This window comes from Gorilla gorilla, chromosome 2, assembly GCF_029281585.2.
Source record: "Gorilla gorilla gorilla isolate KB3781 chromosome 2, NHGRI_mGorGor1-v2.1_pri, whole genome shotgun sequence".
Taxonomy (NCBI): domain Eukaryota; kingdom Metazoa; phylum Chordata; class Mammalia; order Primates; family Hominidae; genus Gorilla; species Gorilla gorilla.
Genome location: NC_086017.1, coordinates 109,714,403 through 109,739,114, shown reverse-complemented (window position 1 = coordinate 109,739,114; position 24,712 = coordinate 109,714,403). Strand labels below are relative to the sequence as shown.

At 39.6% G+C, this 24,712-nt stretch overlaps 1 protein-coding gene, 1 long non-coding RNA gene and 1 other non-coding gene across 4 annotated transcripts in view; 1 reads left to right on the top strand and 2 right to left on the bottom strand.

Annotated features, from left to right (window-relative positions):
• Positions 1-8,040: 8,040 nt before the first annotated feature.
• On the bottom strand, positions 8,041-8,145 carry LOC115934105 (U6 spliceosomal RNA). The gene has a single exon (XR_004069953.1). It is a non-coding gene; the product is annotated as a U6 spliceosomal RNA (small nuclear RNA).
• Positions 8,146-11,233: 3,088 nt separating this feature from the next.
• LOC134758010 (uncharacterized) lies at positions 11,234-14,615 on the bottom strand. The gene is made up of 3 exons (XR_010132694.1): positions 14,484-14,615; positions 14,115-14,210; positions 11,234-11,737 (listed from the first exon to the last, which is right to left on the bottom strand). It is a non-coding gene; the product is annotated as an uncharacterized lncRNA (long non-coding RNA).
• A 175-nt stretch (positions 14,616-14,790) lies between these two features.
• Positions 14,791-24,712, top strand: part of DCBLD2 (discoidin, CUB and LCCL domain containing 2) — a 99,878-nt gene continuing 89,956 nt past the window's right edge. Inside the window, exon 1 of one of the 2 annotated variants that reach the window (XM_019024002.4) lies at positions 14,791-15,504. In XM_019024002.4, coding sequence (XP_018879547.2) covers positions 15,303-15,504 — 202 coding nt within the window. In that variant the 5' untranslated portion in view covers positions 14,791-15,302. The remainder of the gene's footprint in view (positions 15,505-24,712) is intronic. The other variant, XM_055381749.2, reaches the window with a different exon arrangement.

Sequence of the window (24,712 nt, the reverse complement as noted above, 5' to 3'; positions counted from 1 at the left end):
CTAAAATCCTGTCCATTCTTCATGTCCTCCTCTATGAAGCTTTCCAGATCCTTCCAATAAAATGCAATATCTCCATCCATTACATCTATACCTATTTCATGGTATGAACTGGACTCTACTTTGTATTATATATATTTGGATGCTTATCTAATCATCTCTAATAAGTTTCTTCAAGGAAGAGTCATTACTTATTCATATTTATTTTCTACTATAGTATTGAAGACAATATGTTAGACATTTAAAAAATTGCTTAAGGTCTATTTAATTAAATTAGGGAATAGGGAATAACAGTCGTACTGTAACTCCATACTCAGTATCTACGAAAGAGACTATTGTACCAACTCATAACAAAGTCTTTTCGATAAAAAGTTCTTTTAAAGTCTCCTACCATCTTCCACAAGAAGTTCTGGACCCCTGTGGCTCTCTCTGTGGCTCTGAGGGGCCTGGGGCTGGATTTTATGTCCCTGAAGATGATGGTGTGCTGCCAGAAGGGCAGTTGTATGCTTCCAGAGCAGAGACAGTAGATTCACAAAAAGGTGAAGATGTCAGCTTGCCATATCCAAAGCAATTATTGAGCCTACTGCCTACAGTGAACAAGATTTGGGTGATACTGTCTCCTCTAGAAGCTATCAATTACTGGGTGCTATTGGAAGGTTTCGTCCAATTTTCATGGGGTGGCAGGGGAGGGAGAGCTATAATTCCAGAGTCATCTATGTGGTTCCAAAAGCAAGGAAAATTAATACATCTCTGATCTTCAGAATTTAGCAACTGTCATGAAGTAAAACGATGTTGTGGCCACTAAAGTTGCCAGTAGTGAAGGGTTATACTAAGATCCACCAGTGGTTGAGAAGAAATGCCATCAGGACCCAGTTCACTTTGTTGTGACATTCTAGTATTATTACTCAGAAAATTTCATGTTTTTATGTGGACAAACTGGCTTCGTAAAAATGAGCCTGCTGTTTCTCGACTAGCTTGGCACCAAGTCAATACATGCTCTTGCCCAAGAAAGTAGCTGCTAAAATGCAAATAGGGTCTTCAGACTGCAGGGATACACGATGGAAGTATCCACTGATCAAGCCTGGCACACTGGAACTCATGGCAGGCTCAAGACCAAAATTAAGCAGTGTGAATAGTACTGGCATGCAGGATGTTCCAGAATCTCAGTGAAATTTCAGAACAGCCTATTTATTTTTTAAGTACACACTATGGGCTGGTCTTTGAAATTGTGAAAGCAGGATGGAAAAAGTTTAATATATAGACATTCATTTATTTGCTTCCCAGCCTCATTTTCAGCTCTGATTCTCAAATTCTAGCCCTTCTGCCTGATATTCCCTCAACTTATAAAACTGTAGCTCTTGTCCTTATTGACACATACCTTTTTAATTCTTCTTCTGTCACTTTAACATCATTTTTAGGGCAGGAAGAGGGAATAAACATTTGTGGTTAATCCCCCATAATTATCTAGAAATTAATGTCTCAGATTCTTTGAGGCTTGGGAGACTACATTAGGTAAAGTTGAGGAATACTGATACGTTCTCTAAATACAAAATTCAACCCCGGCTAAACTCCAGGACCTGGGCTTGTATGTCTTTCAAAATATTCAAGACTTTAATTTTTAAATGAAATGTTAGATAATACAAGAGATAAAATGAGTATTCACTAACATCGTTTTCAAAACAGCCATTTGTACCAAATCACAATTTTATGACAAAAAAATGCACTTTTATTAGGTATTTACCTTGTTGCCTGTTGGTAATAAGCTTTGGAAAGAACTTTGATTGATGCAAGCAAAATTTCCAAAACAACATGGAGGCAGTGTGGTCAAGTGGAAAAAAATCACATGTGCTCACATTAGACAGACCTGTAGTCTCAACCCAGTGAGACCTAGCCTAATCACTGAATCAGTGTGCCCATAGTTGTGAGTAATTATACTCGCCTCACTGAGATGCCATGAGACATCAATAATACATGTCGGGGAAATGTCCAGCAGAGGTTGATACTCACTAATTATGAAGCCCCCTCTCCTTCTCTTCTGGCCAGGGTTGCTGAGCATTGGAGGTGACCCAGTATTAGAGTATATGATTCTTCATTTGCTACAAGAGAATACCTCATCTGGGTCACCAACAGCTTTCTGAGGAATCCTGAGGAAATTGTGTGCAACTAATTCCTACAACGAGAATCCCGTACCCACTGTGATGCGTGATCTGTTTGCTCAAGACAGAGGAGCCCATTAAGCAAGCATCACGTATGACCTGTTACCGGGGTGTAGACACCATCTGCAGCCTGGCTTGCTGCCCATTGCACCTTGTGGCCGTGAATCAACATTGTGACAGAGAGGGCACTGGGTCAGCTACATTCCATTAATGGATCAAAGTGTTTCATTTAGATTCCTACAGCAAAGGAGAAGGAATATGGATGATATGTAGCCTGGGATGGACAAAAGCTTAGTTGGCAGAAACAGACATATAGAATTTTTTAATGTAAATCTGACAAAGCCAAAGTCCCTGATGAATTTACACAACATGGTTGCCATAATTAAGTCTTCCAACCAATTGGTTCTCAATATTTTTCTCACCACTATTCAAGGAGGCCACAGGTGCTATTAGGGGCTATCAGGACTTTTAAAATCCCCATCAGGTGATTCTGTTGGTACTTACCATCTCAGTAGAGCAGCTCATTTTACTCTATAGGCCAAAAACTTTACCATAATAATTTTAATGCAGCTTGTTTTTAATCAATTTGGAAACCTGATTTTTAAAATTAACATTCATTGTTCAGGATGTAGAATTTTCAGCTGCTTTGCTTTTTTTCCAAAGACATTTTACATTCTCAATATATCCATAGTGACAATTCATATTATATTCTCCAAAATAGTTTCTTATCATTTATTAACTACATCAAGTCCATAAAGGCAATTTTTAAAAGAAGATATTTAGCAGCTACTCACTCTACCTTTCATTAATATTAGCTACCTCTGGTATCATTTGGGTTGGAAAAATAAAGGTGGGGTTTATTTTACATAACAGAATGAAATTAGACCCACAATTATGAAAATTATAAGACCAGGAAAAAAATCTTGATAAAGAAGAACTTACATTGTTTAAATGCATAATATACATAATATATAATATATAAGTTGAGAAATAACTTTTAGAAGAGAAAATTTGATCACAGATGGGATTTGAGTGTAATATTTTAACACATACTCAAACATGGCTTGTTCATTTCATTTTTTCTCCATTAGGGCACAGATGGTATTAAACATTTCATTCTGGACCATGTATAACTATAATTTGTCTAAATTGATGGCTGCAGTAAGAATGCATGAATGATTGTGTCAGTTTGTTCACTTGGAGAGAATTTCAATTATACACAGTGTTGTAGTTATTATTAAAATAAAATCGGAGGACTGATTCATCATGGATTTCTGGTGAGCATACTATTTTGTAGGTGATTTAATTAATTGCATACATATATGATTAACAGTATCTAGAGTGAATATATCTATGGGTGAATATATTGATGTTGTAATAATGATGTACTTTCTTAATATTAGTTATTTATTAATATGAGAATAATAGTAAATGACAAAAAGACTAAAGTGAATCCTGAATTAACTTTTTTCTGGTAATTGATTTTAGGTGGAAAAAGCTTAATATTTCAAATCAAACAGCTAAACAAATAGATTTTGTCATTAGATGGGGCTGTTAATAATTGAGTACCTTCCAAATAAGGTCCCAAATAAGAAGGAAATCCATGAATTTTGTTACTACATGACTTTTTGTGACTCAGTAATTTATGATTTTTATGAAGGCCATGTTCTTACCCTCCACTTAGGTCAACGCAGTAGGATAAGCAATGTGCATCAAATATACTGATTATATTCACAAAATGAATCTACATATCTTCGGAATCAAGCATTGATTTAGAGAGATCACCAATAAATAATGCCAGATATGTGGTTTAAAAATCGTTCTTTTAAATTCAGAATTGTATAAGCACTAGGCATGTACAGTTTTTTACAATTAAAAGAAAAAATAGCTAAGTCAGGGAAATTATATTCTCCTTTGTTTCTCTCCTAGGAATTATTTTTGTCTGCAATCAATCCTTCAGAAGAATCTCTCACATCTTCACTTTTGTGCAGTATGTTAACTATGAACAAAATGATAGTGTATGTCAGTCAAATGTAATACTTATATTAAAACCTGATTATTAATGCAGAAGCTCATGGAAAGTAAGGTTAATCTGAATAATATATTATTTCTCTTAGTCCACAATCTATTATTTCACAAACCATGGTTAATAGAATGACAAAAATAAAAAGCTTTGTTTAAATGAAAATGTATAATATATTCTTCATCTCATTTATATCTTATTGTGTTAGGTAGGCGAACATAGCTAGTCTGTGAATGTGATACAAAGAAGATGATACATTTCTTTGTTTTAAAAATCTTAAGTATTCCTGCTAAATAGTGAGTTTCCAAAGGCTTGCTATTATTTAAAATATTGCTTCCTAGTCTATTAACTTATTAAACAAATATCTTACAGCTTAAAGGATTCAAAGTTCAGGGGTACCTGTGCAGGATATGCAGGTTTGTTACATAGGTAAATGTGTGCCATGGTGGTTTGCTGTACAGATAGTCCCATCACCTAGGTATTAAGCGCAGCATCCATTAGCTATTCTTCCTGATCCTCTCCCTCCTCCCACTCCCACCCTCTGACAGGCCCCAGTGTGTGTTGTTCCCCACTATGTGTCCATGTGTTCTCAACATTCAGTTCCCACTTATAAGTGAGAACATGTGGTATTTGGTTTTCTGTTCCTGCATTAGTTTGCTGAGGATAATGGTTTCCAGCTCCATCCACATCCCTGCAAAGAACATGATCTCATTCCTTTTTATGGCTGCACAGTATTCCATGGTACATATGTAACCACATTTTCTTTATCTAGTCTATCATTGATGGACATTTAGGTTGATTACAAGTCTTTGCTATTATGAATAAAGCTGCAATGAACATATGCACACATGTATCTTTATAACAGAATGATCTATTCCTCTGGGTATATATACGCAGTAATGAGATTGCTGAGTGAAGTGATATTTCTGCCTCTAGGTCTTTGAGGAATCACCACACTGTCTTCCACAATGGTTGAACTCATTGACACTCCCACCAACAGTGTAAAAGTGTTCCTTTTTCTCCACAACCTTGCCAGCATCTGTTGTTTCTTGACTTTTTAATGATAACCGTTCTGACAGGCATAAGATGGTATCTCATTATGGTTTTGATTTGTATTTCTCTAATGATTAGTAATGTTGAGCTTTCTTCTTTTTTTTTTTTTTTTTTTTTTGAGATGGAGTCTCACTCTGTTGCCCAGGCTGGAGTGCAGTGGCGCGATCTCAGCTGCTCGCTGCTGCAAGCTCCACCTCCCAGGTTCACACCATTCTCCTGCCTCAGCCTCCCGAGTAGCTAGGACTACAGGTGCCCGCCACCACACCCGGCTAATTTTTTGTATTTTTAGTAGAGACGGGGTTTCACCGTGTTAGCCAGGATGGTGTCAATCTCCTGACCTCGTGATCTGCCCGCCTTGGCCTCCCAAAGTGCTGGGATTGCAGGCGTGAGCCACTGCGCCCAGTCGCATGTCTTCTTTTGAGAAGGGTCTGTTCATGTCCTTTGCCCACTTTTTAATGAGCTTGTTTTTTTCTTGTAAATTTATTTAAGTACCTTGTCGATGCTGGATGTTAGACATCTGTCAGATGGGTAGTTTGCAAAAATTTTCTCCCATTCTATAGGTTGTCTGTTCACTCTGATGATAGTTTCTTTTTCTATGCAGAAGCTCTTTCATTTAATTAGATCCCATTTGTCAATCTTTGCTTTTGTTGTAATTGCTTTTGGCATTTTCTTTATGAAATCTTTGCCCGTGCTTATGTCCTAAATGGTATTGCCTAGATTTTCTTCTAGGGTTTTTATAATTTTGGGTTTTACCATTCTCTTTAATCCATCTTTAGTTGATTTTTGTATATGGTGTAAGAAAAGGGTTCAGTTTCAATTTTCTCCATATGGTTAGCCAGTTAGTTCTCCTAGCACCATTTGTTAAATAGAAAATCCTTTCTCTATTGCTTGTTTTTGTCAAGTTTGTTGAAGATCAGCTGGTTGGAGGCATGCAGTCTTATTTCTGGGTTCTCTGTTCTCTTCCATTGGTCTATGTGTCTGTTCTTGTACCAGTACCATGCTGTTTTGTCACTGTAGTCTTGTAGTATATTTTTCAGTCAGGTAGCATGATGCCTCCAGCTTTGTTTTTGCTTAGGATTGTCTTGGCTATTTGGTCTCTTTTTGGGTTCCATATTTGATCATAGTGGATAAGCTTTTTGATGTGCTGCTGGATTCAGTTTGCTAGTATTTTATTGAGGGTTTTTGCATTGATTCTTATCAAGGATATTGGCCTGAAGATTTCTTTTTTTGTTCTATCACTGCCAGGTTTTGGCATCAGGTTAATGCTGATGTCATAGAATGAGTTAGGGAAGAGTCCCTCCTTTTCAATTTTTTGGAATAGTTTCAGTACTAATGGTACCAATTCTTCGTGCCTATGAAGTGAATCCATCTGGTTCTGGACTTTTTTTGGTTAGTAAGCTATTTATTACTGCCTCAATTTCAGGACTCATTATTGGTCTATTCAGGGATTTGAATTCCTCCTGGTTCAGTTATGGGATTGGGGGTATGTGTTCAGAAGTTCATCAGTTTCTTCTAGATTTTCTAGTTTATGTGTATAGAGGTGTTGATAGTATTCTCTGATGGTTGTTTGTATTTCTGTGGGGCCATTGGTGATAGCCCTCTTATCACTTCCGATTGTGTTTGAATCTTCTCTCTTTTCTTCATTAGTCTTGCTAGCAGTCTATCTGTTTTGTTAATTTTTTTCACAAAAACACCTCCTGGATTTTATTTTTTTTAATGTGTTTTTTGTGTCTCTAACTCCTTCAGTTCAGTTCTGATCTTGCTTATTTCTTGTCTTCTGCTAGCTTTGGGATTTGTTTGCTCTTGGTTCTCTAGTTCCTTCAGTTGTAATGTTAGGTTGTTAACTTGACATCTTTCTAGCTTTTTGATGTGGGCATTTAGTGCTGTAAATTTTCCTCTTAACATTGCTTTCACTGTATCCCAGAGATTCTGGTTCATTGTTTCTTCATTCTCATTAGTTTCAAAGAACTTCTTGTTTTCTGCCTTAATTTCATTATTTACCCAAGAATCATTCAGGAGCAGGTTGTTCAACTTCCATGTAGTTGTGTGGTTTTGAGTGAATTTCTTAATCTTGATTTCCAATTTGATTGCATGGTGGTTTGAGAGACTGTTTATGATTTCAGTTCTTTTGCATTTGCTGAGGAGTGTTTTACTTCTGATGATGTGGTCAACTTTAGAGTAAGTGCCATGTGGCAATGAGAAGAATACATATTCTGTTGTTTTTAGGTGGAGAGTTCTGCAGATATCTATCAGGTCCACTTGACCCAGAATTGAATTCAGGTCCTGAATATCTTTGTTAATTTTTTATCTGAATGATCTGTCTACTATTGTCAGTGGGGTGTTAAAATCTCCCACTATTACTGTGTGGGAGTCTAAGTCTCTTTGAAGGTCTCTAAGAACTTGCTTTATGATTCTGGGTGCTCCTATATTGGGTACATACATACTCAGGATAGTTAGCTCTTCTTGCTGAATTGAACACTTTACCATTATGTAATGTCTTTGTCTTTTTTTTTAATCTTTGTTGGTTTAAAGTCTATTTTGTCAGAAACTAGGATTGCAACCCCTGCTTTTTTCTGTTTTCCATTTGCTTGGTAAATTTTCCTCCATCCTTTTATTTTGAGCCTATGTGTATCTTTGCATCTGAGATGGATCTCTTGAAGACAACATACCGATGGGTCTTGGTTCTTTATCCAGCTTGCCATTCTGTGTCTTTTAATTGGGGCATTTAGCCCATTTACATTTATGGTTGGTGTTTTTATGTGTGGATTTGATCTTGTCATCATGATGCTAGCTTGTTATTTTGCAGACTTGAAAAATATGGAATGCTTACAAATTTGCATGCCATCCTTGTGTGGGGCCATGCTAATCATCTCTGTATTGTTCCAATTTTAGTATATGTGCCACCGAAGTGAGCACCCAATTTCAATTCTATTCTCTTCGTTCTTAGAAAATAAAAATTTGAATTATTATATTATTATTTGCTTATCCTAGTGTGAAAGAAGTCACTTGCCTGGACGATTCCAAATCCTCTAGCTTGCTATGGTTCAAACATCCTGACTTATATAGGGATGGGAACCTAGTTTCTTGTCAAGAGAGTGGGGAGTGTTGTGAAGATTTAAGTTTCTCAAAACCTCTAGTTATAGTAGTCTTCTGCTTCCTCTGAATCCTTGATCCATGCTTTCATTTCACCACCTGCTGATGCTGCCCTTGTTTATGTGGAAATAGGCATGTCCTCCACTCACAGTGCCCAAAGTCTCCCCCAATCAAGGCCGTGATTGTAGTAAACTTAATGGAGAGTTTGGGAGGAAGGCAAGGGGAAGATTACAGTATAGCATATATAGCAAACACCTTGAAATTATTTATTAGATATCCCTATTTTTAAAGCATCTTTGCATTGAAATGAGTGGGAAATTATATTTCTTACATCTCTGAAGCTCCAGCTTCCTGCCAAGTTGCTAACTAGCTTTATTTCCTCTGACCTGGCCCCATCTCCTCTCTGAAAAGGTTACCCTGCCTGTCCAAGGTTCTGTTCGCTTCTTTCACAGAATAAAACTGGGGCTATTCATATAGCCTCCATTCATTAAGACATTGCTGGGATGCAGTTGGGGGACCTGAGGATTATTTTCCAAATCAAACACACCCTTTAAGGTGCACTGGTGTTCAGCAAAGACAATTATTTCCCAGAGACCAATTCTGTAGTTATCAGCTTTTGGTTCTTTTCCCTCCTCATTAGGTAGAAATCTGGGAACTGAAGACTTAGAATTTGACATGAGGTGAAAGGGAGATGTGAATACAGAAAATTTGGAAGTATTATCAAACTTCAGATTTAGAATAGGATCCAATCATTTTCTGTTATGGGCAAGGAAACTGAGGTCTAGAGAGATTAGGAGCCTTGCTGGAGGTTATACAGCACTTTCAAGCAGAAATTGTATACAAGAGTCTTATCTAGGGCTGTTTCCATTATCTCACAAAACTTAATTTCTCAGAATCCAAAGAGCATTTCAACTCTGTACATCTAATTCTCAACTGCGTTGCCAGCAAAAGTCCCACAGGAAAGGATACAGGCATATAGCAGGGGAGGCCTGCAGGTTACCTAAATCATATTATCTCAGATATACTAGCATGGTCACTATTCACATTTTACTGCTATGTTAACCATCCATGTATAATTAATTTCCTAATTTCTAGGCATGATAATAATGTTATGGAAGGCAGTTTTCACATGCTTTTACTAAAATCCTTTGAAATCTCCATCAGAGATAAAATACTAGACTGAAGCCTTCTTCTTGTCATGACCCATAAGAAAATGAATTGGTTAATTTCCTAAAGTTCCTAGAAAAACCAAGAGTGTGAGAGAGATTGGGGCAAGAGATGGAGAGAGAGAAAGAGAGTAAGATGGTTGCAGTAGATGAAGATGCAAATGGAAAATGCTAAAAGTTAGTCATGTTGCTGATATATACAAATGTTAATCTTTTAAGAGAAGTATTTAACATTATCATCCACTGGCAGAAATTAAATACCTTCTATAATAAATTAGATTTCTGGCACTTTTGCCTTAAATTTGCTATAACAAATATCTTTTAAAAAGTTAAGAAAATATGAGTAATAAACTTAGGAGAGTTGACTGAAATAAGTAACTGAAAAAAGCATATAAGATAAAGAGAAAAATGTGTCCAAACCACTTCTGTTCACAGAAAGAAAGTGTCTTCAGCGGAATTCAGACATTTAGCAGCAAAGTTGGCTGTAAACATTTTCCCAAACAGTCAACAGGGCAAAGAAAATGCTCCTGTGAGAACAGTAACCAGATCTTAAGGCTCTGGTCTTTGATGTTTCAAGTATTTCCCCAGAACTGCCACAATCTTCTTTCTCTCCTACCCCACTGGAAGATCACAAAAGTACATTCTTGTTCATTCCCTCTTTCTGTTATCCTGCCAAAAATACACAGTCACTGATAAAGCTCACCAATGATTCATTACATACCATCCTCCTAAGGTTTCCAGTATAAATGCCATTTTTAATGAGCCTCCTTTGTTTCATTAATGCTAACAGACATTTAATAGCAATGATGGGTGCCAAATGATTCTTACGGTATCATTTCATTGAAACCCAGATGTTTCTGCACAGACGGAAACAAAGGCACCAGCCCCCAGGTTCTTTTCCTACATTCTAATTTCCTTAGCAGTTGGCTGAGCTTGGATTCATTTGAAAGTAGGAATAGTAAAATGTAACTATTCTTTTTATATTTCCCCTTTTCCCTATAGATTAATTTGATTTTCTTCATTCTTCCATTCTTTTTTTTTTTTTTTTTTTTAATGAGACAGAGTTTCGCTCTGTCACCCAGGCTGGAGTGCAGTGGTGCATCTCGGCTCACTGCAAGCTCCACCTCCTGGGTTCATGCGATTCTCCTGCCTCGGCCTCCCGAGTAGCTGGGACTACAGGCACCCGCCACCACCACGCCCGGCTAATTTTTTGTATTTTAAGTAGAGACGGGGTTTCACGGTGTTAGCCAGGATAGTCTCGATCTCCTGACCTCGTGATCTGCCTGCCTCAGCCTCCCAAAGTGCTGGGATTACAGGCATGAGCCACTGCACCCGGTCTTTTTTTTTTTTTTTTTTTTTTTTGAGAGGGAGTCTTGCTCTGTCACCCAGGCTGGAGTGCAGTGGAGCAATCTCGGCTCACTGCAAGCTCCGCCTCACGAGTTCACGCCATTCTCCTGCCTCAGCCTCCCGAGTAGCTGGGACTACAGGTGCCCGCCACCATGCCCAGCTAATTTTTTGTATTTTTAGTAGAGACAGGGTTTCACTGTGTTAGCCAGGATGGTCTCGATCTCCTGACCTCGTGATCCGCCCGCTCGGCCTCCCAAAGTGCTGGGATTACAGGTGTAAGCTACCGCGCCCGGCCTATTCTTCCATTCTTTACTGATTAAGAAACATGAAATAAATAATGAGAAAAAGAGGAAGAGAGATAAAAGATTAAAAGAGGAGAAAGAGCTGGTAAATTAAAATTTAGGTTGAGAATCTATTTTTATTTTTAAATATCTTAATGTAGAGTAAACAACCAGAAATACAATAAAATAATACACACTTTTGAAACCCTGTAAAAAGAAGCCAGAACCTGGGCTTGCCTTGTGGAGGAACTGCAGCTTCTGGGAGCCTCTATGTGCTACAATGATGGCCCTCTCCAAACCTATCCACTTTGAGACTTGATTAGAATCCCCAGTTCTGCCCCTGGGTTATGTATCTGGGTTGCATGGGTAAAATGGTCCTGGACAAGTATTGCTCCCACTGCCTCATAAGATGTCATTCCCCAAATAAACCAAGTCCCCAGAAGCAAGGATCATGACAAAGTTGTCTAGAGCAGCATGCAGAGAATAAGAAAGGTAATATAAACTAGAATTCCACTTTACCCGCATTGTCTTAGAAATGAATGCCTATTATATTCCTTTGGTGTGAGGTCCCAGGAGAAAATTTTGATCATTTCAGAGCAGCCTTCTGTCATTGTTTGGCAACTAAGTAGAGAGACAATAATCAGAAGTAAAGAGAGAATACGGGTGCAACAGCATCAATCCTCTCCCACATCTGTGCTATATTTGTAATTTCCTATATACATAAAGCAATAGGGGGCACCACAAATGTTCTCTAGCCAGACTTCCAGACCCTGTCTTCCAAAGCAAAACTCCGGAAGCTGAGGCATAAAATAACACAGAAATAGTCAAATGGCATCAGTCACTAAGACCTTCTGATTTTGCCGCTTTAAATATAACTCCAACTTGCTCCCACCTCCCTCTCTTTTTCCCTGCCAGTGACCTAATTCAGAACCTCTTCACCTCTCTAGTCTCTACTTTTAACAACTTTAAAACACTAGACAGTAAGTAAAACAGTGATGAGAAATGTAAGTGCTCCTTCCTCTTGCTTTACAGGTATGTCGTCTGGATCTTTTCCTGCTATATTAAAGGGGTAGGGGTTGCTAGAGACCAAATTTTGCCTCTTCCAGAAATGCTCCATAACTGTGCTAGTTCTTAGGTGAATTCTCTGCCTCTGCCACAGTTCTATGTAGTCAATAGAATGCCAGGCTAAGATTCATACTACCTTGCTCTGCCACCACATCTGTGACCTCAAGCTTCTCTTTCAATGGTCCTACGAAAGGAGTGATTCAACATGAAATAGGTTGTCTCAGGCACTATTACTAGAAATCTTATTTCATGACTGACTGCTTGCCACATTAGCACATCATGTTTGATAGGTTCAATTCTGAATTTATGATTTTTAACTTCTACTTCTTTATCCAACCAACCAAATTCTCCTTCTTGTACTCCTTACTGTGGGAAAGACATCACCTTCTACCAGAAACCTGGAGACTTCCTCAACTCCCTACACTCCACATGTAATCAGTCGCCAAGTTTAAAAATATTACCCTAGTTGGTCCCGCCGTCCCAAGCCCACTTTTAATGCTCTAAAAACTCACCATCACTCCCTTTAACTGCAGACTGGCTCTCCCTGGCTTCCAGTCTTGCTCTTACACCAATGTATTCCTTACCCTACTGGCTGATTGGGGTTTTTACAATAAAAACCTGATAATGACCGGGCCCGATGGCTCACGCCGTTATCCCAGCACTTTGGGAGGCTGAGGCGGGTGGATCACCTGAGGACGGGAGTTCGAGACCAGCCTGACCAACATGGAGAAACCCCGGCTCTACTAAAAATACAAAATTAGCCGGGTGCGGTGGCACATGCCTGTAATCCCAGCTACTAGGGAGACTGAGGCAGGAGAATCGCTTGAACCCGGGAGGCAGAGGTTGCAGTGAGCCGAGATCATGCCATTGCACTACAGCCTGGGCAACAAGAGCAAAACTCCATCTCAAAAAAAACAAAAACAAAAACAAAAACAAAACTGACAATGTCATTCTTTCTTAGAACCCTTTATTTTCCAGTGATACAAAATAAAATCTTGACTCTTAGCTTGCCTTACATCTTGCCCCTCCTAACTTTTCCAGACTAGTCTCCAGTTCCTCCCATTACGTCAGCAGTAGTCAATGCAGCTCCATCAACACCATTCCCTATTGAGCCTGTGACCCAGCCTATTTTGCCTCTGGCCTGAGATCACCTTTTTCACTTTAGTTTCTTATTCAAGACACTGGCATTTCAAACTGTGACGGGCTTTTTTGAACTCCGTTCACTGTGGTATTGTGGCACCAGTCCACACCTCTAACACGGCACTAATAACAATAGGTTTGTTTACATGTCACCTTCTCCTCCAGAATGTAAGTTCTTCTCAGTAAACTTTTTATGCCCAATGTCCACAATGGCTTAGAGCATAATAGGGTTTCTTAGGCATTTAATAAATGCTAATTGAATAAATTTGGTTAAAGAGATTATTGTATGAGAAATATGCAGGGGAGTTGAAAAATACGACCTCCAAAGTCCTTTCCAACTTAGACTTTCATTGAAGGATATCAGTCCCTTCCATGTTTTTGAATATCACATCTATGTATGACTATGTATACATATGTATATGTATACATGTACGGCTATGTATGACTCCCAGAGCCATAATTTCAAAGCACTCAATCTGAGCTTTCGACTAAAATATCCATCTGCCTGTTACATAGCTTCACTTATTATCTAAGTTGGCATCTCAAATTCAATACGTCCAAAATTAACTTACTTTCCCACACAACTTGTTCCACCTTAGCAGTTTTTTGTATTTGCTAATGACACCATTGTCTTTTTAGGGGCTGCTGTTAAAAACATCCTACATGGCCACTCTCTTCTCTCTAAAATAAACCACTGCGTAGACCTCTGCATTCCTCTTTCCTAAAATTCTTTTTGTCGTTCCATAGGCTTACAGTCTCCATCAAACTGCTTGTGACTCTAATTAGCGCTTACTTCATTCTGACTTGCATGCTATATTTCCATCTCTGTTCCACATTTCAAGATTTCTGTAGATAGATAGCAGGTGCTCAACAACTCCTTGTAGAATGGCTGCATGAAGGTTGGGATGTTAGGTTTAAATTGCCTTTGCGGCACGGATCTTGTTTTACACTTTTTTGTCCCCCACCCCCCGCCGTAAAAAGAGCAGAGAAAACAGGGAACACATATATTAAAAACCGAACACTGCATCTATTATTGTAACTCGGAGCTGTTGCAACAACTGGCGGCAGTTTTAACAAAACAAGCCACGCTCTGCCATTAAAAAAAAAAAAAAGGTCCCTTAGACTCAGCTCCCAGCTAAAACCCAGGATCCAGGTTTCCCACCCCCTTCCAGTGGTCTGATGTGCGTCGGAGGAGCGAGGAGAAAGGAGCAAGGAGCAAGCTGGGCCTGAGGAGCAGGGAGCGCGGGATGGGGGACGTCCCGGAAGTCACTGACGAGCTGGCTGCCGCCTCTGCGGGATCAGTTTGGGCTGTGGTCCCAACAATAACAGGCGCCCGGGTCGGGCGGGGGCCGCGGGGATCCGAAGCTTGAGGGCGGGACCTGGATTGGAGGAGGCGGGTGGGACGCCTCCAAAGGCCGAAGGGGATTGGAAGAGGGAGATAAGGGGCGGTGGAGCTCGAGGAATGGGCCGGAGAACTAGCGGGTCGACCGAGGAGCGAGCATGCTGATTGGATTTTGCGGAAGGAGACGGACCAGAGCTGGCCGAGGATTGGCCGCGGTGCCGAGGGGGCGTGGCCGGCGCGCGCGAGAGGGAGCGCGAGGGAGCGGGCTGCGGGCCTGCCTGCCAGCTAGCCCGAGCCGCGGGCGAGCGCGGCGAGCTGCGACCCTGGTGAGGAGCGCGGCGCGGGAGGCACGTTCCTTAGCTCCGCCGCGGCCGCCCTCCGCGGCTCGAGGACTCCGCTTCCTTCCCTCCCCTCCCCTGCGCTCCGGCCTGGGGTCTCGGCGCGGGGAGCGGAGGGAAGGGACGAAGGAGGAGTAGGTGAAAGCGGGGTGAGGGGCGGAAGGGTCCCGGCGCGGGGTGAGGCGAGGGCTGCCTCTCGTTCTCCCGCCGCTGCCGCCGTCTCCTGGTCGGGTGCGGCGGCCAGAGGCGCGCGGGGCTGCCGAGGCACCCGCACTATGCAGGCAGACTGCCGGCAGCCGCGATGGCGAGCCGGGCGGTGGTGAGAGCCAGGCGCTGCCCGCAGTGTCCCCAAGTCCGGGCCGCGGCCGCCGCCCCCGCCTGGGCCGCGCTCCCCCTCTCCCGCTCCCTCCCTCCCTGCTCCAACTCCTCCTTCTCCATGCCTCTGTTCCTCCTGCTCTTACTTGTCCTGCTCCTGCTGCTCCAGGACGCTGGAGCCCAGCAAGGTGAGTGGTCCCAGGGGAGTGAGCGGCGGGAGAACCTCCGTCGGGGCGTCGGGTCTCTTGGCCCCTGAACAAATCTGCAGACGCTGCAGGGAGGCGCGGTGCGCTTTCGTGCGTGGCCGGACCTGGCTGGGTACTCACAGGGTTGAGTTGCAAAGGCAAGGTCTTGCCCGTCTGTCCCCCAAGTTGGCGCGGCTTTACTTTTTGGCAAGGCCATTTATTTTTCTGAAAGGGGGACGTGAGACCCTGCTATGAAAGCCTCGTTGATATTAGGTCCTTCTGGGGAAAATTTTGGGGAGGAAAAAGAACCTTTGGAGGTAATGACCCCTAAAGTTAAGCTGCACGGATGGATGGAAACTGTAGGAAGGCAGGTTAATTAAATAGCATCTTAAGCCTATTAAAGGTGAGTGGTGGTAATTATGATCCTTTGTGAAAGAGCCCGGGTTCTGAAGCGAATGGAATAGTTTCTGCTTATCTCTGAGTCTTGGATTCAGAACATGTTCTTTACAATCCATCATTGAGGCTGGTGGTCTAGACTGCCTTGGTCAAACACTGGGTCTGACCCAACGCTATGCTAATTTGCCCAAGTGAAGCTCTCCACATTAAAAAGGTAAGCCTTTCCAGAAAGTGACAAAACTTTTTTTTTCACCTGCAATCCTTGAAAAACCTGTTCCACAAACAAGCAAAACTGTTTATTAAATACTTATCATAATGGAAAGAGAATGCAGGGTGATTTCTTTTCCCCTTTAGTACTATTTTCCCGTAGTGTACCACACTTTTTGAATCAGTTTGGCATCAGTTTTTGAACAGATTTTTCCATTGCATTTTCCATTTTATTGCAGTGGGAAGGGTAAGGATTGGATTGTTACTTATTGCTAGGAAGAGAGTTTTTTAAAAAGAAAATTGTTCTCTACCTTTAAGCCCAGCTTTATGTTGCTCTCATGGTTTTCAGTGAAGTATGGAATCATGGCCTGTCATTAAGAAGATGCCGAACTTTGACAGGCATGTGGAAATATAATCTCTGTAACTATAAGGAAAAAATGTATTTGGCAAACTGACCCCTTACATCTAGACACGTTTCTATATAGAGTAACTCAAAATTTAGATGCTTAGCATTTAGGTTTTAGTTAGATCGTCTTCTAAAATTACTGAACATCATCAGCATTTAATATATTAAAGTGTGAAATCCTTCTTTCCATTGTAGAGATGTATTTCCCTCCTGGTAGGGGGGAAAACAGGCTTATATATGGCTAACACTTAGGGCTTAGTTTGTGGCGGGAACAACTGGACTAAGTGGTTTGGGTTTATTAACTCCTTGAATCTTCACTACAATCAGCTGAGATAATTATTGTTATCCCAGTTCAAATGTAAGGAAATTGAGACACAAAGAATATAAGGTACCTTGATGCAGGAGGGCATATTACTCCATAGGCACAGTACTCTGCTTTGCTTGTTTCCGGATCTGATAGTGTTTGTATCATGTTATTAAAAAAAATCTTGGAACAGTATACAATCAGTTACATGTCTCCCTTCCAAATGAGGGATTGCCTTGTTTTTAGAAAAGGCCAGTCTACCGGGCGCGGTGGCTCACACCTGTAATCCGAGCACTTTGGGAGGCTGAGGCGGGCGGATCACGAGGTCAGGAGATCGAGACCATCCTGACCAACATGGTGAAACCCCGTCTCTCCTAAAATACAAAAAATTAGCCGGGCGTGGTGGCGCATGCCTGTAGTCCCAGGTACTCAGGAGGCTGAGGCAGGGGAATCGCTTGAACCCGGGAGGCGGAGGTTGCAGCGATCGCGCCACTGCACTCCAGCCTGGCGACAGAGCGAGACTGTCTCAAAAAAAAAAAAAAAAAAAAAAATAGCCAGTCTAATCAGACATGCAACATTACTTCATTTTTTAAGGTTTAATATAATTTTTTACCAGAACATTTTAACAAATACATTTCTCTTTAACAGTGTCATCTTATGTAAACATCAACATAAATAGAAATGATTCTGATAATTAAAAGACTTTTTTTTTTTTTTTAGTTCTGTTCTTCTAAATTGCTTGGGTAAATTTTGCTAAATCATTTAATATTTAATCTCTTTGTACCTCAGTTTTCTACATCATTAAGATGAGAATGCATACCTATCTCATAGCTTAATAAAAATGAAATGATAGTATGCAGGAATTTTGCAAAGGGAAAAGCTTAAAATAGCTATAAATGATTATTATTAATCTCGATCTTACTAAGTTGATAAATTAAGAGCTAATTAGGTATACATCATCTGAAAACTCACAATTATTTGAGATTTGAATTTTCTCATTTTTAAAAATTAAATTTTTTACTCAAAGGACCCTAAAGCAGCCCGTGGTGGAATTCCTTTTAAGCCAGTCTTCCCAGTCTAACAGATGTTCTTTAGGGTCTACTGATATTCCCTCCCATAACCTGAAAAGAAGTCTGTTTAAAACACCTTTAGAATTTTTAATGGGATTTGTACATGTTGTAATGTTCAGCTACAAGGTAGAGTTTTTACTCTATAAGAAGTCTTAAGACTGGAAGGAAATAAACTGTTGACAGTTGTTGTCTTTTGGTGGTAAAATTGTGGGACATTTCTTTATACTTTTCTAAATTTTCTGTAATTCGCATATAGTCAGAATAAAAATTAAACTGCAAAAAAGGTTTCTTTGATAGATTTTTTTCTTTATTTGACAACTGAAGGTAGAAGTGCATCTAGTATGGAGAGGTAGAAATATGCTTCAGTGTCTTTTTTCTTTCTGACATCATTTTGAAATAGCAGAGTATATTACCTTCATTCCATTTAATGTCATACATAGCTATTCCTCAATAGATTTTCTGTTCACAATGACCTTTCTTTTTATTTGGCTCCGAATAAAATGTATCATTAGTTTGAAAACTTACCGACTTTTCACAACAGATGTATTTTAACCAGTTCTGTTTCACTTATAAATTTATAAATATATTCTGTTTACCTCTATTTATTATGTTGATGTTTCACATATGGCTTGTATTTGTGTAGAGTTCTAAGTTGGATATCAAGAAGTTGGTCTTTGAAATCTTTTTTATTGAAAACTTTTTTTCTGTAAAATGTACATCTCAAAAAAATTAAATTGGTGAAACTTATGCTGGTAGCATATTTGCTATTGTATTAAATTTATTGGAAGTTGATGGTTTACTATGATTTTAGGTCTCTGGTTTCCATTATGATTGTAGGAATTTGGGTTACTTCATATCAGGAGCTCAGCTTCCTCATTTGTATCCTGGAAGGCTTGCCTACTTTCTTGGTTAGAATGTAATTTGAACATGGTAAAATATCAGGGAATTAATTCTTAAAAACCATTAAGCCTGATTTGTTTGGGCCTATTAATATATAACATGTTGTGAAGATATTAGTTTTTCTTTGCTAATTTAATCTGTGAAACAAATCAGGTTCATTCTTAAAAAGGATGTTTCAGTTATTTGAACATATTTGGAACCAATATGTGAAAAAGTTTATATTCTATCAAGGAATGCCTTTATTTGCTTGTGATGCAGGGAAATATTTTTGAACAATATTTGTGAGTTGCCAGAAAATAAAAACTTATTTCTCTCTGCAAATAAACATTTGTAATTATTTTTCACATTGACATTAGGTTAATTTAGAAATTTCCATTGTCTTTTCTTTGTCTGATAAAACATTGGGGCTCTTATCCAGTTTTGTTCAGAAGCAAATCAAAGCATCCTTTTCTGCTATATTTCTAATTAATTTTACAAAATGAAAATTAGAAGCAGCACACAATCCACACGTGTGAATGATCAGATTGAAACAGCACATTTTTGAAACTTGTAAATGAAAAATTGATTGTAAGATTGCAGGTAAATTATAGGTAGATTTCTCAGTGTTAGAAACAAAAAGAACATATTATTTTCCCTGGGGATAGTTGATAATTCCATTTGAACATCTGAGCTTCATTTTAAAGACAAACATGTAAAAATATCTTAAAATGGTGGAATTGGCATAAGTAAAATACCAGTAGTAGAATTAAAATGACAAATAAATTAATTTCCAAAAGTTAATAGATCATGTATGTGGGAAAGGGCTAGATTTACATAGGAGTAGAATTTAAATTTAGGACTACACTTAGCAAAGTGACACTGGGAAGTGAAGCTCAGGTAGTAATGTTGGACATTAATTGAATGCATACAAGTAGACAGTTTCTGCTTCCACTTCTTGATATATTTGGAAGGATATGGAATGATGACCCAACAGTAGAAGGATGAGGAAAAGCTTCATAAAGATAGTGATATTTGCTAAGTGTGATTGTTGAAATATGAAGTGAGACAATTTGGCAATTTTTCTGGTGTGGCTCCTGGATTCGGTTTTCTTTATAACAACCTTATGGCCATAGGACTTTGTATTTATTTTTAAATATTGTATGGATAACAATGATTATTACTCAAAACTAAAAACGTAGATGATTATCCACATTTCTGTCTTCTAATCCATCGACTTATAATTTTTAATTTTCCTTTCAATTACATATTCACATACCTGCATAATCTTATGTAGTTGTAATTTTAATAGTGTGTTTATGTAAAATTAACTTATAGGCTAATTTAGCACACATAAGCATACCTACAAAATACAGTAAAACAAAAATTTCAAAATGCAAAATTTTATCATAAGACATTCAGTATTTATAAAGTAATTACTATATTGTTCAGAGCTGTTATTGTATTTAATTGAATTCTTCATTCTGGAGAAAAATCTTTGAGAAAGTATTTCAGTTCAAAATGTTAGTTTAGAAACAAATATCATGCTAATTTTTCAGTTCATTATTTGGGTTAAATTAGTATAACCTATGAGGACAGAAAATACAGATATTCAAATAAACTAGTATCTAATGAGTGCCAGTGCAGTACTCACTGAAGCTGATGAGATACTCATGATTTCCAAGGGCTACTAAAACATCATTCACCAGCTGAACGTGCACCCTGATGGGTGTGTAGTTGAAAGAAAAACTTTGATTTGCTGCTTGAATTATGGGAGAATCCCAAGATGCACGTTCCCTCAACTGCTTTTTAAGGAGAGTGGCCCAGAATTCCCTGCAAGGCTTTTGTTGAGTAGGGCGTGTGCAACCTTGCCTTCAAAACTGAATTGCCTGGGATCAAAGAGAAGGTATTGGCACTCTTTATCATTCTCTCATTAAGAACTATCAGTATGAAGGGGTACCAACTGTGAACTCTCAAGAGAGTGTGCATGTACCTCAGTATAGTCCTGAGACATTCAGAGAAGAGTAAAACATTGTTATTGTCTTCAGAGAACCTACAGTCTATTTGAGAAAGTAATTCAAGTTGGAATATATATAATAGTAACCAAGGAAGGATATCAGAAGGTTATGTAAGGCAGAGAGAACTCACCACTCCTGGAGAAGCAGGAGACGCCTACTACAATAATGATCAAGGAAGGTTATAAGAAGGTTGTATAAGGCAGAAAAAGCTCACAACTCCTGGAGAAGTAGGAGACGCCTCACTGATAAAGTGGTTTTAGATTGGTAAGCTTTGAAGGTTGGTAGGTTTCTTGTCCACAAGGAACAGCAGATATTTGAGATCATAAGATTATAACATGGGGAGTCAGGAAAGTGGGAGTGTGAAAGCCCATCCTTTTAGAATGAGTAGCAAAACTCATTCTGGTCATGCTCCACTGTTTGCTTCTTGAACTCATGCCCTGTGTCTGCCCAGGTATTGGAAAAACGTTGGTTGGTTACTGTGGGCCAGGCATGGTACCACATGCTGGGGCATTTTCCTCTTGGAGCTGTGTTAATGACTTCCATAGTGTTGCCAGCAGCCCCTTTATCATCTGTAAGATACCGTCCAAACTCCTTTGCATATCACGTAAGTAATTTTTTTCACAGTCTGGTCCCTCCCTTTCACTCTGACTTAATCTAATGCCAGCATTTCTCACACTGTATAGTTCAGATATGAGACTGAGCTAATTTTATTCTTCTAAGATATAATTTCATGCCATTTTGCCTTGTTCCCTATACTAACCTCTTCATATATGCAGTTTCCTCTACTTGAAATGCTCTTACTTTCCTTGTCTTCTCGGTAAACTCTCGATCAGCCTTCAAAACCCTTCTTGGGTATCATCCCTTTATGAAGAGTTCTCGAACAGTCCCCACACACTCATCTCCGGATAATACATTCCACACTGTATTCTAAGTATTTATTCCTGCCAGTGGAGAGAGTTTTATTCATTTTCTTATTTCTAATACTTATCATAGTGTCTGTCATTCAAATTATGTGAATTAAGAACCCCATTTCTAGAGTTAATCTGCTACCCTGAGCACATTATTTGGTTCATCCCTTGGCACCGGCATGCACTTCATGCTGTTGTCCTTTGCCTAATCCCCGTAAATTAGTGGTCAGTTCAGGAGCTGGGAACAGAGCCATGTCTTGACCCTTACTACCTGTTTGCTCAGAGCCTAACAGTCTTCCCAGCCTTTCCCAGTCCCACCTCTTCCCAGGAGGAAGACCCCTTTGCTGCACACCCTTGACTATGAGAGGAGTCCTTCAAGCTGAAATTCTGAAAATAGACATGCCTACTTCTTAGAAAGCTCTGCTCCCCTGAGATGGGTCATCCTTAACAACTGTGACAGCCTAAATCAGTGCCAGCAATTTGGGCAGACTTTCTCCTTTGCATGCTTTCGGCTTCTGACTTCAATAGGCATCTCCAATATTATAAAAGTCCCCCTAGTTTTTGTTCTCGTAGTTGCCTGTCTCCTTTTTCTTGCCAGTGGATGTTCCTGGGGAGCATTCAGGTAGCTTCACTAATCTGGTGTAATAGAAAAGTAATGAGAAATGGAGGCTGGAACGTATTGTGGAGGACTTCCCATTGAGGGGCAGACTGAGGAGTTTGTATCTGCGATGTTAGGCCTGACATTAGCCTCAGGTGCTTCCTCTTTCACCTGGTTCATTTGTCTGTCACTAGGTTTGGTTATCTCTTCTCAACTCAGGCACCCCAAATCCATCATCTCAACAATGCCCTTTCCCTGATCTTGGACAGTTCCCAAACTTGGGCCCATGTGATAATCCCCATTCTTTGCTTTCTCTGGTTCTGGATAGCTCATAGTTACAAGATTAAGTCGTGTGGTCATGATTAGATCTGTCACAAATGAGATCTGGCTAATCAAGTAACAAGTGGGGATTACTGCTTAGCAGACTATCTCACTTTGTAAAGCTGATTTGTACAGCCGAACTCCTGCCCTGCTCCTAATCCTTGCACAGTGTGACTTCCTCCTGCCTGAAACCTTGTCCTCTTCCTATCAGAGCACTGCTACATTGGGGAATGTGAATTTTGTTTTGGCATGCTTTACACTTTTATGGCACTTTTACTTTATATCTGGAAACATGCTCAAAATGCCACTGGCTTTTACATATTTCTTTTTTCAATGCTTTGTGGTACCTTGTATCTCTGCTTTTTTCAGTGACGAGCTTTCTAAATGGTAATCTACATTTGTGCTGTATATTTTCTTAGTGACTGGCACACAGCAGATATTTGTTAAATTATTAATTTATTTTTTAACCCTTGCAATAAAAAAGCAAGGGTTTTGTTTCTGCTTTACTGAAACTGTCATTTACACTGTCAGATTTTTGTTTGTTTTGGTTTTTGTTTTAGTTTGAAAAACCAAGCAGCTTTGCCTATCTTTATTATTGGTTTCTTTTTTTTTTTTTTCTTACTACAGTGGTCTTTGAAAATCTGGAGGCTTTGGACTTGGACATACCTGGATTTAAATAATAGCCTTGTTGAACTTGACATCCAGTTACTACTCTAAATATTTAAAAATATGTAACTCATCTTTCTTTTTAGACTGTAACGAGGGCTGGGATTAAATCTGGGTAGCAAGTAAATTTTTGTTCAATGAATGAATCAATATGTCAAAGAAAATTTTGTTTCACTTTACTCTGCAGTTAAAATTTCCATTTTTATATGTTTCCGTTCCACTAAGACTCACTTTTCCATCCCTCTTCCCTTTATCCCCAATTATTGTTCCACCCCCAGCTCAGTGAGAGGAGTCAGAGCATGCAATAGAGGAATGTGGTGGAAAGGCATGACTGTCTCCAGCCCACCCAAACCTTAATATTGAGTTCTGTGCTCTCCTTTTTGACCTTTGCTCTGCCTCTTCAGCCTTCTGCCTGTTGGTGTACTTCAGTGTTTTTTGATCCCTACCATCTCAGATCATTTTATCTCTTCTTTCCTGATATACCTTTGTTTCTGTCTACTCTTGGCATCCTAAAAGCCAGCTTTATAGGTCTGGATGTGAGGTGGACATTCTGTTGCATGCATGGAGGAAGAGTGTTTTAGTTAGGACTTTTGAGGTTATAGAGAACAGAAATCCATATCTGATTAAGGTAGAAGGAGAAACTATTGGGAGGATTGAGAGGGGAAGGCAGGAATGCAGCTAGACTTCAGGAACCAAGGACTCAGCTTAGTTCTTCCCTCTTGCTTCAGTCTGGCTTTCTCTTTGTGGAAGGAATCATAGCTGCTGGCAATCCCGAAGGCTTACAGTTTTAACACGGAGAAATTCTGTATTTTCCCTATTGTACAAGGTCCAGGAAAGGGTGAGTTGGCCCTCACATTGACCCAGTGTGATTCAGTACCCACCCTTGGACCAGTCAAATAACCAGGGGGCATGAGGTCATATTAAAACTGTTGGGAAACTGCAGAGCACCTTCCAGAGAAGGATAAGGCAGGGTACTAGATAAACAGAGGCATCCTCTTCTAGGAGAAAGAGTGTTATAAAGAGTCCACTGTATTTTAAAGAAGTTCTTACTGAACCTTTACATTTATCTTGGGAGATGGGTGGTGGTATCCTCATCCGTTAGGTAGTTGCATCCTCACCGGTATACTGGTTAGGGTATGTAAGCTTGTGGCGGTTAAGTGTCCAGGATCTTGAAAACTGGCATGTCTAGAATTTGAATCTAAGTCTGTTGGACTCCAAAGCCTATGTACTTTCTAATGTGTTAGTTGTCTACCATAACATTAGTTTAGGCTTATTTCTCATTCAACAGCATGTGCTAAGAGCCTTGTATGTTTTATTTCTGTGTGTATGCTTACAAAGGTGAATAGAATGCATTGCCTTTCTAACCAAATTGTATAGGTTGGTATGGTAACCTGACATAAATATGCATAGTTAAGCATATTAAGTACAGAAAGATATTATT